The 12,273-nt window shown below is 41.5% G+C and overlaps 1 protein-coding gene across 1 annotated transcript; it reads left to right on the top strand.

Annotated features, from left to right (window-relative positions):
- The first annotated feature begins 6,281 nt into the window (after positions 1-6,281).
- On the top strand, positions 6,282-11,863 carry slc39a1 (solute carrier family 39 member 1). The gene is made up of 4 exons (XM_084337409.1): positions 6,282-6,607; positions 7,836-7,966; positions 8,179-8,487; positions 9,051-11,863. Exons 1-4 carry the CDS (start codon positions 6,493-6,495, stop codon positions 9,402-9,404), a joined length of 909 nt encoding a protein of 302 aa, XP_084193535.1. The 5' UTR covers positions 6,282-6,492; the 3' UTR covers positions 9,405-11,863.
- Positions 11,864-12,273: the final 410 nt, after the last annotated feature.

The following is a 12,273-nucleotide window of genomic DNA, read 5'->3' as shown; positions in this document are numbered from 1 at the left end:
GAGCGCTGGGCTCGAACAGGCGAGCCCAGCGTCTCCAGATTTCGTGGCGAGCGCCTTGCCCACTACGCCACGTAGCCGCCCAACAAACATCAATCTTATGGGTGGGTGGGGGGGGGGGGTTGAAGGCTAGGAAGAACAGGTGGGGTTTGAGGCGGGATTTGAAGGTGGAGAGTGTGGGGGAGTCTCTGATGGACTGAGGGAGGGAATTCCAGAGTCGGGGTGCAGTGCGAGAGAAGGCCCGATCACCAAAGTTTTTAAGTTTGGATGTCGGGACAGTGAGGGAGGCAGTGGAGGAAGACCGGAGGGAACGGGTGGGGCGGTAGAGAAGAAGGAGATCAGTCAGGTAGGGGGGGGCCAGGCTATGGAGGGCTTTGAATGTGAAGAGTAGTGTTTTGATGCGTTCTTTGATCGGGAGCCAGTGGAGAGAGTGGAGGACAGGAGTGATGTGATCACGGGACCATGTGTTAGTGAGGAGGCGGGCGGCTGAGTTCTGGACCATCTGCAGTTTATGGAGGGAGCAGGAGGTGATGCCAGTGAGGAGGGAGTTGCAATAGTCAAGGCGGGAGGAGATGAAGGCGTGTATGAGGGATTCAGCAGCAGGGGGGGAGAGGCAGTGACGAATTTTGGCAATGAGATAGGAGGAAAACCAGTCAAGACACACACGCACGCATGCACGCACATGCACACGCACACGCACACGCACACACACACGACGTGGCCCAAATTCCAGCCTCCTGTGGCCGCTAGAGGGTGGGGACAACTTTTGTGGACCAACCAACGAACTAACCAACAGAGCTGCTGGCCCTGGGTAAAAGACTTGGGTTCCCCAGACCCCTGTTTTGGGAATCTCTAATAGATTAGTATTAGTAGCACCTATCAGCCTATAGAGGCGGCTTACCATTGACTTACACTGGATGCATGGGATCACATTAAGTCTACATCTTAATCAGGGGCGAAAATCTGGGGGGGGACAATTACATTACATTTTCTCAAGAGCAATTCCTGGGGGCGACACCAAAAGTAGTGCTGTAACACATAGCCTACGTTGTAATATGTTAAATGTATATTGAGGAACAGAGTTATTTTGTATGTTAGAAGAGACTTTTAAGTTTAAGTCAAGCACTTTGATATATGTTATGTTTAAGTCAAGCACTTTGATATATTATGTTGACTGTTTAAACAAATCGTGGTTCAGTCACCAGTTTAAGTTTGAGAGTGGCAACAATCCATGGCATTGTCCAATTATGTTCAAATAAATGTTAAGAATTTATTCTTGCTTGCCTGGGTAAATAAAGGTTAAATAAATTAAATAAAAATATGTCCATATTTTACAAGTCTAAAAAATAGAGAACATTTCATAATGTTGCCAAACAAAAACTCAACAAACATACCCGAGACTCCCTGTCTCTGCCAGTCTGTTCCTGTCTACTGTATCTGTCCCCAGCTCTGCTGTCAGTGTCTGTGTACCATTTCTTGCCTGCTCTGCCTAATGACATCATTATCAAATGATTTTAGCATTTCACCTCTTTCGTATGAAAATGTTTCAACCTCTGTAGTCTAAGTCTTTGAGATTAGGCTACTAGGGTTATTACTTTGCGTTTTGGTGTACTGAAATAGGCTCTGATGTCGGTCTTTTTTCTGCCATGTTCTACCTGACTGGCTGGCTAGACACAGACACACACACACACACACGCACACATGCACGCACGCACACACACACACACACACGCACGCACGCACACGCACACACACACACACACAGTGTGCAGGTTATTTACAGTAGGAGATGGGCTTCTATCATATTATCTTCTATTATTCTATAATGGGCTTCGATCTACCAGGTAGCTAGCTAGTCAAACACTGGTTGATGTTACTAGCAGCTAGCAACGTCAGCTAACCGCTAGCTAACATAAAGAGTGACCTGTAATTCAATGCAGCGGAAATGAAGAAAAGGTGGTGATTATAAATGTGTTTTATTGTATTGAGTGGTAGAAGTAAAGACATGTCTAACATATCCTTTGTTTGAACAACTTACTGGAAAGGTCTGCGACCAATGACAGACTCGTCACGGTGGGGGGGGGGGGGGGGGGGGGGTCGCAATCTTTGGAAACTTAAAAACTCGCTATTAAGTGTCTATAATCAGCACAAGTTCTTTCATTGAGTATTATTTATTCTATTGAATTACATAGTTATGTTTACAGTGATATATTGGGGGGGACATATCATATTTTTCTCATGATGGGGGGGACATGTCCCCCCTGTCCCCCGTTGGATTTCCGTGCCTTAAACTGCCATTACATTACTGGAATTAAGCATTAAACAGATAAAAGTCAAAGATTTTATTTGCCATGTACATGGACGAATCCACATTGGAATACAGGTACAGAGCAAACACTGTGTGTCTACAACTAATCCAATACAGGAGCAGAATATGTAAAATATGTAAAAACACAGACAGTATAAAAGGACAAGTGCTAAAGTTGATATCAACATCCCCTAAAAGTGCATATCATAGTAAAGTGCATAATACATACATACATCAGCGTACTTTAGTATCAGATTGTTATCATAGGAAGCAGTACAGTCATGAGTGCAGAGAGAGAACAGTAAAGGGCTGAGAATGCAGCCTTGTGGCGAACCAGTACTTAAAACAATTTCATCAGACATATTGTTTCCAATCCTGACTCTTTGAGGTCTCAAAATTAAAAAGCTAAGAATCCATTCACAGATAGCGTCACATAGACCCAGACACTGAAGTTTGTGGATCAGATTAGATGGAATAAGCGTATTAAAAGCAGAGCTATAATCGATAAAAAGCATTCTAACATAGGAGTTTTTCTTATCTAAGTGTTCATACACAGGATTAAGAGCTAAGGAAATAGCATCATCTACTGATCTATTTTTCTTGTAGGCGAACTGCCAGGGATCAAGACAGGTAGGAATCTGACCTTTTATATAATTCAGCACTAGCCGCTCTAAACATTTCATTAAAACTGAGGTTAGAGCAATAGGTCTGTAATCATTAAGACAAGTCATGGGTGATTTCTTGGGAACCGGAATGATAGATTCCTTGAAGCTCCTTGGAACAAGGCGGCGCTCCAGTGACATATTAAAAAGGTCTGTGAGCACAGGGGCAAGCTGCTCAGAGCAGAGTCTGACGGCCCTGGGAGGAATGACGTCCGGGCCAGTGGCTTTCCTTAGCATTAAACATTAAACATGATGGTTGTTAACTCCAGGAGTGACTGCTCCAGAACAGCCCTTCCTGCTCATAACACAACTTTACTGCTGTGCTGCCATCACCACCATATAACAATTTATGCTGCACATGTGACACACGCTTTGAAATAATGATAATGTAGGTCTGAGTTCGGAAAGTGGTTTACTCCTTATTTAAAGGACCATACCTGTCTTTTTGACATGTGGGTTCCAAGTGTGTGCGTGTGTGTGTGTGTGTGTGTGTGTGTGTGTGTGTGTGTGTGTGTGTGTGTGTGTGTGTGTGTGTGTGTGTGTGTGTGTGTCATGTGTGTGTGTGTGTGTGTGTGTGTGTGTGTGTGTGTGTGTGTGTGTGTGTGTGTGTGTGTGTGTGTGTGTGTGTGTGTGTGTGTGTGTGTGTGTGTGTGTGTGTGTGTGTGTGTGTGTGTGGTTGACAAACCAGGCTCCATGTAAAATGCAGGCCTGGCTCACACTATGAGGGGTGTTTATGTATACTCTTTTATTTTTAAATATACTTTTGGATATTGCAACTACTACAGAAAAACGTGAGTATACAAATTCAAGTTCAACTCAAGTTCAGACCTATGTTACTTTTTAATTTTATTAGCACTAAAAGTGAATCAGAAACGTCAGAATGTTATCTTTCAAAAGAGACCAGGCTCATGCATGTGCTATTATATAAGTATAAAGTATAGTATTTAGATTTGCCAAAAAACGTATGCAGTCCTCAAAAACGAAAACGAAAATGGCCACTTTTGGGGGCGCCTGTTAAAGAAAAGTAACAGGGAGCCACATCAGAGTGGCTAAAAAGCCACATGTGGCTCCGGAGCCGTGGGTTTGCCGACCCCTGACCTAGGCCGATGAATGTAGAAGTCTGTACAGAGTTGATTGACACCTTCCTTAAGTGTGTGTGTGTGCCTGTCCCTTTAAATGTTTCTATGTGCATGTGACCTCACTGCCAGCCTTAATTGATTCAAATCCTAACTAACACACATCCTTCCACTTAGAGTACAATAAAAGCAAAACCATAAGAGATAAATCTTAGATATTTTAATATGAGTACTAGAGGGAGTTGATTTTAATGAAGGTTTATGTGCGACTATTATTCAGTCAACAATTTTGGCCTCTGTGGCGATCTAAAAACGTGAAACTGTGAAATCACAGATTTCAGCTAGCGTGGAGAGTCCATAGTGTATGTGGAGCGTGACTGTCAAACAAATGCCCACAAAATTAGGTTGAAATGTCCAATTTCATTAATTTCATGAGCAAGGAGACAGTCGTGGCATTGTTTGGATGTCTTGTTTTTATATCTAGGTGCAAAATTGAGGCCACGTTGCGATTTTCCAAACATTTAGCAAAAAATCTAAATGGCAACTTCTGCACTCTAGTCTTGAACATTCCGTCATTCATTCATATTGTGGAGGAATTTAGCAAGAGCAAGGATGTACTCAGTCAAATATAGACTTAGTTAACACAGATTTATTTAACTCAAACAGAGTATCGAAGTACAAGTAAATCAAGAGTTATGGCGGATGACCCCATGAAGATACAGGCCTCATATCCTCAGAGAGCTCCCAGAATCATGTTAACGTAGACCTTTATACCAGGATAGAAGGGGTGTGGCCAGGTGAGAGATAGGAAAAAGATAGGAGGATTGGGGGAGGGCTGGAAAGGTTTGAAGGGGTGACAGCATGTCAAGGTGAGCTAGGAAGGGGGAGAAGGGGGTAGAAAAGGGGGGTGGGGAGATGGTAAAGGTAGACAATGGGGAAGTGTATTAAGGAAGCCAGACAGCCTTCCACCACACTATGGAGTTTGATTGATTCATTGATTGATTAAAAACTTTATTAACAGATTGCAGAATGGGTACAATACAGTACGGCTCAATACAAACAATTGTTAAGAGAAAGATTTCCGTCTTAAAGGAGCTAAATGTATAGTAGGAATTGCCCCAAACCATGTGGTGAAACTTTCCAAAAAGTAAGAGCAACTCGAGTTGGAGAAGGCCGATCATTTTGATACCTTACCTTGTGGTGTGAAAGCTCTGGTATGAGTAGCGAACCAAGGCATAATAATAAATAAAGAATAATATGATAGATTACATGAGTGTGATGTGGCTTTCACAGTTTTTCAGATTAGGATCTAACATCCCAATAGGCCACCTTGTTTATGGTTTGATTCTATGGCAATAATAAAAATAGTAAAATAGAATAGACAGAGTAAAATGATGCAATAGTGCAGTGCATTAAAATGGTTCTGAATTACTGTTCAACCGTTTAAAACCGTCTTTACCTTCCCTGTTTGATATCCACAGTTTAAAACCTGACAGTCTTCCTTCCTGTTTGATACCCACTTTGACCCTTCAACCTCCCTCTCAGGGCAAACCTCAGGGCGCAGTTTATAGGCCTGGGTCCCCCACACAGTTTTAAAACCTGACAGTCTTTCGTCCTGCTTTATACCCACACAGTTCAATACCTGACCGTTTAGAACCTGTAATAAACGAGTACAATATAATGGAAAGAGTAAAATAGTGCAATAAAATAGTTCCGAATGACTGTTTAACAGTTTAAAACCGTCTTTACCAATACCTGACCGTTTAAAACCTGTATTAAAAAGTAATAAAAGAGTAAAATAGAATGGACAGAGTAAAATAGTGCAATCTACACTATCAATAGGGGGATCAATAAAGGAATATCTTATCTTATCTTATCAGCAGCGGAGTGTATTATAGGCTATGGTGAAGAGGTACGTTTTTAGCTTATTTTTACTCCATTATTGCATAACATTAGATGAGTATGTGATGAAAGAGGTTGATATGAAACTTTAGTTTTGAGAGAAAGACAGTCAACAAATAGACTGTCTTTCTTTAAAGTAACTTATTATGATTTTGGGAAGAAAATGCTGGTCACACTCAACCATAGTGGGTGGCGGTATTCTGAAAAGTTGATTGCCGACCACCGTTAAACAAAACCGAAGAAGAGGAATATTCCTTACCCGTAGAGGGCAGTAGCACACCTAAGACGCGTCTAGGCTGCACCAGATGCCAAGCCTCCACCACCAAGCAAGGACGAACCACATGATAGTTGTTTATGAGAATGGAAACATGTAGCCAGTCGACTAGTTTAGAAAACGTTATTTTGACCAATGCTTGTCCACAACGGCCTACTTGTCAGATAACTTGCTCGATAGGTAGATAGCATCCATTTTGTGGTAGCTCTAGCAGGCTAATCGAGGCTAAAGTTGGACACTGAGGGGGTAGGATTTTGGCACGACAACGGCAGCATGGAGTACCTATTGCAGGTGAAGATAGTCGCACTGGTGGCATTATTGCTGCTTACCCTTCTTTTCGGATTCATCCCTGCTCGGCTCAAATGGTTCAAGGACACAAGCGGGACAGGTAACGTGAAGTTATTTTTGAGCGACTCGCGATTGGTGATTCATAATTTAGTCACAGTCAAAAGACGCGATCAGTGTGTCATCTATTTTGTTCGTTGGCCACATACATGGTTTCTGTATTGCAACTGAATTAACGTTAGCCAATGTATTAAGTTATTTCATATGTAGTGTGCTATTTAGTATGGCGTTCATTTGTCGTGCTCTCCGGATAGGGGAATAAAACGTGTTTTTGAATGCTTTGATCACTTGAGAGAGGAAGGCTACTGGAGTCACCTGCAAGAGATGAGCGAAACGCACAAAGCCCCTCCACTTTACTTGTCACATTCCATGCACATCAGGCTTGGTTATTGTAATGTTTAGTCAAAACCTTCGACTTTACCCGTCTACAGTTAGGTTTAACTGTAGTTTCGGTTCCCCAGTTTATGTCCCACAGTAGTTTCTGTTCTGTTATCTTGGTGTGTCATCCAGCCAGGTCAGGTTTAGATACTGCATGTTAATGTCCAAACCTCCACTGTCTTCCGCTTTCGTTCTTTAACGTTTCACTGGGAACACAATGGCTTCAAATGTTCTTTGCTGACGGGGGCAATTTTCACATCTTTATATATATATATTTTTTATAGCTTATAAAGAAAGGAGAGGTTCACATGATACCAGACAGTACATGGAGATCCCTTATGTGTCATTTATGTTAATTATTTGATCACTTTGATTAGTCTATCCAATTGTGATTTTTCATTTAACCAATTCAAAGAATAAACAATACCTACTTCCTCTGATAAGTAGCCTCTTATTCATGATGAGTAAACCACTCAAGAGAACACGGCAAGGGTACATAGTTTAGTTCTGGTTTCCGAGAAACTGGCATCAGCCTCTTTGTTAGCATTCATTACCAATGCTGTAACTCAGTTAAATAATTTCTCTCAAAACTGCATAACATGTCCTTTCAAACAGTTCTGTTTGTGCATACCATTTCTACAGCGTATGGAGGTACTTACTAATTGGAGTGGCTTGTATGTGATTTTGAGAGAAATGGCTTTGATTTGGATCATTAATATAACATAATATAACAATTGCTAACAGAAAGCTGCCAATTTCACAAACAAAACACCTGAATAAAAGCAATTAAATATTACAAGAGGGGGGTTTGGCTAGTAGGTTAATAAATAAGATTGGCTACTCAAAATCCTGTAGCTTCCCTTTAGAGAGACGTCTTCATGTTTGTTTTGCAGAAATCCATCGCGTTGTTCTGAGCTTGATCAGCTGTTTTGCTGGAGGCGTCTTCCTGGCTGCCTGTCTACTTGACATTATTCCAGATTACCTGTCAGACATCAATGCTGAGTTGCAAGCTCGGAAAGTGGAGGTAGGTGTAATTTTGTCTTCTCTACATGGTCACGTTCTAATGAATACACCTGATTCAGGCGGCATGGAACAAATCCATTAGGATATGTTTTTGTGTAAAGCATGTGTATCTACACTCTACAGTATCTCTTTCCTCCTTTACCCATGTCTGACTGATTCTACATTTCCCTGAAAAGAAACTGAGTGTCCTCTCTAAATCCTACCTCAAAACAGACCGACTTCCCCCTCCCAGAGTTCATCATGGCTACTGGCTTTTTCACTGTCCTCATTCTGGAGAGACTTGTCCTCAGTTGCCGGGAGACGGGAGGGGCCATCGAAGAGAGGGACCCCCTGATACAGGCCAACGACCGTGGGCACGGACACGGACACGCCGCAACCCACGACCTGGAGGGCAGTGGCCACCACGTCCATGTGGACTTCCAGGCCCACTCCTCCTTCCGGTCCTTCATGCTGTTCCTCTCTCTCTCGCTCCACTCTGTCTTTGAGGGCTTGGCCATAGGCCTGCAGACCACAGATTCCAAGGTAAGAATGAAAAGGAAACAAAAGGGGGGATCAAGACACACTCTCAAGCTGTAGATAGGAGAATGTTGACTGGGCCGATAGAGGGGCAGTGTCCTGGGTCTTCCTGAGAATCACTGCTCCTCCAGGGGTGCACAAACCTTTTGACATGGAGGGCAGAGGGCCGCAATGTAACATGCATCGAGGGCTGTGGACCAAAATATGTGACAGGAAATACATGGTTTTAATAATGTTACAAATACATGACGAGGTCTAAAATTGTTGTTCCTTGTTGTTTCTTGTTTTCAAAACCACTCCTGATCATTAATTTGACCAAATACAAAATCATGTGGGCCAAACATAACGTATTTTTTGTCCATTTTATTTCGCAACTATGAAGGCCTGTTTACCTAACATTCTCCCTCACATGACCCGTCAGCTGATTCCAGTCTCTCTGCTCCTCTCTGACCTTGTTTTTGGTGTAACCCTGGGAACCTCAAAACAATGTTTTTGTTTCTGTTTTATTTTTATTTTGTAGGGGGGAAAAAAATGTTCTAATGTGTGTGTGTTTAAATATTTTTTTTTAGGTATTGGAGATCTGCATTGCCATACTGGTCCACAAGAGTATCATCGTTTTCAGCCTATCGGTGAAGCTGGTCCAGAGTGCTGTGCGACCCATATGGGTGGCAGCTTATATCGGTGTGTTTGCCATGATGTCGCCTCTGGGCATCGCCGTGGGCATCGGGGTGACGGAGGCCCACATGGAGTCGGGGGCTCTGGTCCAGGCCGTCCTCGAGGGGCTCGCTGCGGGGACTTTCATTTACATCACCTTCCTGGAGATCCTCCCACATGAGCTCAATTCCCCAGAGAGGCAGCTTCTCAAGGTGCTCTTCATCCTTCTAGGCTTCAGTGTCATGGCAGGCCTCACCTTCCTGGGCTGAGAGAGGATGCCATGAGCATTTCCACGGCACAGGCGAACTGAAATGCTTTGTTCTGCGTAGCGCTGCTGCAGCACCCCCAAGCCTCAAGAAGATTGTCTCACAGTGAAACTGGACTGTTTTCGTTATATAAGAGAAATTAGGTTAATTGCCACGTTGTTATATCAGAGTCTTAATATGTTTTTTATGTGAGTTGTGTAACCAAACTTTTAATTTGCAACGTTTTAATTTCACAAAGAACAAGGCTGACAGAAGTTTATATATTGTTATTTTGTATTTTAAAAAGGACTTTATGTAAATAAGAATAAGGATAATGTTTAACCACTGATGGAGAGGTAGCACAGAGCACACAGATGCATACTGTATTATTGAATACAATGTTTTATCACTGTCTTTTGATGTAGGCCCATATGGAATCATAATTCATGATTCGGAAACGATCATTGTTTTTCAACCTTTTTACACACTTGAAGAGGCCACTGAAATTACTTGATATTGTAATGGCCCTATCTCAAACCCCGCCCTCAGAAGGAAAGCAACAGTTGTGATTGGAGGATCAAGAGAGGGCAGAGCTTGAGATACCTGTCATTTCATTGCATCGATATCTCCACATTTCCAATGTTTACACTTTACACTTTCTTTTACTAATTTCAAGGGGAAAGTTGATTGCTACTTATGTCTAACATATCACAAGCACTATATGTGATTTCCTTGTTATTGGAAGTATTATTTCAAATGGTCTTGAACAGAGAGCATGGAAGTTACTGACTGTAAAATGCTCATTGATGAGGTTTTCATTGACCCAGGTTTGTTGCATATTCAGCACTAATTTTGTGCAATTTCCTGTCGGGCCTGAACTGCTCTGCTCGATACACATTGGTTGCTCCACCGTGTTTGACATCCATGCATGAGGAATAGCCTTAGGTAAATAGAAAAGTACCTTCTCATGCCATATACATATATTTGCCAAAACAATGAGTAGTAGAAGTGGATACTGAAATGGATTTTTCATATTAATATTTGTACGTTTCCAATGAAATATCAGTAGTAATCAGGTTATTGCTTTTGTGAGAGGAGACTACAACTTCATAGGTGGGTAAATATGTTTGCAAGCAGCTGTTGCACATGTAATGCTGCACAGAGTTGTTGACAGTAACCAGTTTGAAAACTGCTTATCTAGGATCTGCTGACGACTAGCTTCAATATAATCTAGTATGTGGTGACTGTGATGTTATTTCACCATGGTCATTCAATAACTTTAGATCTTTCATGTTTTACACACCATTTTAACAGCCCACTATTCTAACAACCTGATAACCATAGTATGGTACCTTTTGCATTTGGACATGTTCTACATGAACCTTTGTTAATTTTCCACTTTGTCCACGTAATAAGGTCGCTAAGTAGTCAGATTCCTACCTTCTCTACTCCCTCATGTAGTGCATTTAGTTATCTTTGGATCCCTAAGCAGAGAATAACCACCCATCATTATACAACAAAGTGTGATGAAGGTGTAGCCAATATGGCAATATCCACATTGACATCTGCAAGCTCAAGCATTAATGTGTTCTCTCTGACTTACGGTAATTGGAGAGTACTATGCTAGTGTTTACTTTGCATTCACACACGTGATGTGATGCAAACACATATCCCACATCTTAACTGGAATTCTATATATTTCATTGAGTGGCTTTAAATCAACGGGTCAGGACCCACAATAGGTCTAGGCTGTATCCCATACACATTTTATAATGCAATTGGGTCCCAGTCCAAAAATGTTACTCAATCTGTTATTTAATTAAGTAATTTAGCTACTGGTGGGAAATTTCAAGGGAATACATTGAAACCGAAGAACATTATTTACTGTATATATCATGTTAGTTTACAACATACTGTACTGGGCCTACTACTACCACTACCATGGTATCTAATACTATTCCAAAGGAAATGGCGCATAGTAACTTTGTAACAGTTAAAAAAAATCTTTCTTTTTTTAACTTGTGATATTTGGATGGTTCTTTGGCATGGGAAGAATCTTAAGAACCAAGCAAAGTTTATTCTTTTGTAATAACATTTAGCTTTTTGCTAACACTAATGGGAGTCATAGGGGCAACCATAACATTTGACAGCCAACGCAATACAGCAAATAGAATCCAAGAACATACCTGTTGTCTAGCGTTAGTTATCAAGAGCTCAGTTAATCAACTTGAGAATGCAAATAATATGTCTAACCTATTCTTGGTGATGGGGCTACCCGTCTTTACATTTGGTTTATGGATTGGTCAAATCAAGGGTGATTGATTTGAGCAACAATTATCATGTGAAGCCAAAGCCATGCTAAATCTGAATATTGCATTCACAAATAATTTACTTTAAACTGTGGGTTATTTTGTGCCTTAAGATCCATGTCTGAGAAAATATACCTTATTGTCATTTAGTGTGTTAAACAAACTTTGTGAAAGTAAAGGTTATTTTCAGAAAATGACCCAACTTGTGGTTTGTATCATTCCGTGGGGGGGGGGGGGGGGGGGTGCTGCTCAGTCCTGAATATTTAGTTAACCACTGCTTCAGTAAAACCACTGCTTTGCCACAAACGTTTAGTGAAGCATATAATAAGTTGCTCACAATGATACATTGGAGATTGTCTCGATGCTCTTCATACTCAGTAGGTTATATGGTATTTGTGCCAGATAGTTTTCAGTGTTGTTGTTGCTTATGCTGCCACTAGGTGGGGGTATTGATCAACATCCATCGGCACGTTAATCTGAATACAGCATCAGCAAGTTAAAGGACATATTTAACTCAACATTTAAAACAAAATAGAATTTTCTTGGATTACCCACTTCATCCAAAGATTTACACGTTAATAGTG

Source organism: Notolepis coatsorum, assembly GCF_963971535.1.
Source record: "Notolepis coatsorum genome assembly, chromosome: 20".
Classification (NCBI taxonomy): Eukaryota; Metazoa; Chordata; class Actinopteri; order Aulopiformes; family Paralepididae; genus Notolepis; species Notolepis coatsorum.
Note: the sequence above shows the minus strand (reverse complement) of the source record. Positions and strands in the feature narration are given on the sequence as shown.

Coding starts and splice junctions, on each gene's coding strand:
- slc39a1 (XM_084337409.1), top strand. CDS start 6,493: ATGGAGTACCTATTGCAGGTGAAGATAGTCGCACTGGTGGCATTATTG. Junction 6,608..7,835: donor CAAGGACACAAGCGGGACAG/GTAACGTGAAGT, acceptor TTTGTTTTGCAG/AAATCCATCGCGTTGTTCTG. Junction 7,967..8,178: donor TGCAAGCTCGGAAAGTGGAG/GTAGGTGTAATT, acceptor ACCTCAAAACAG/ACCGACTTCCCCCTCCCAGA.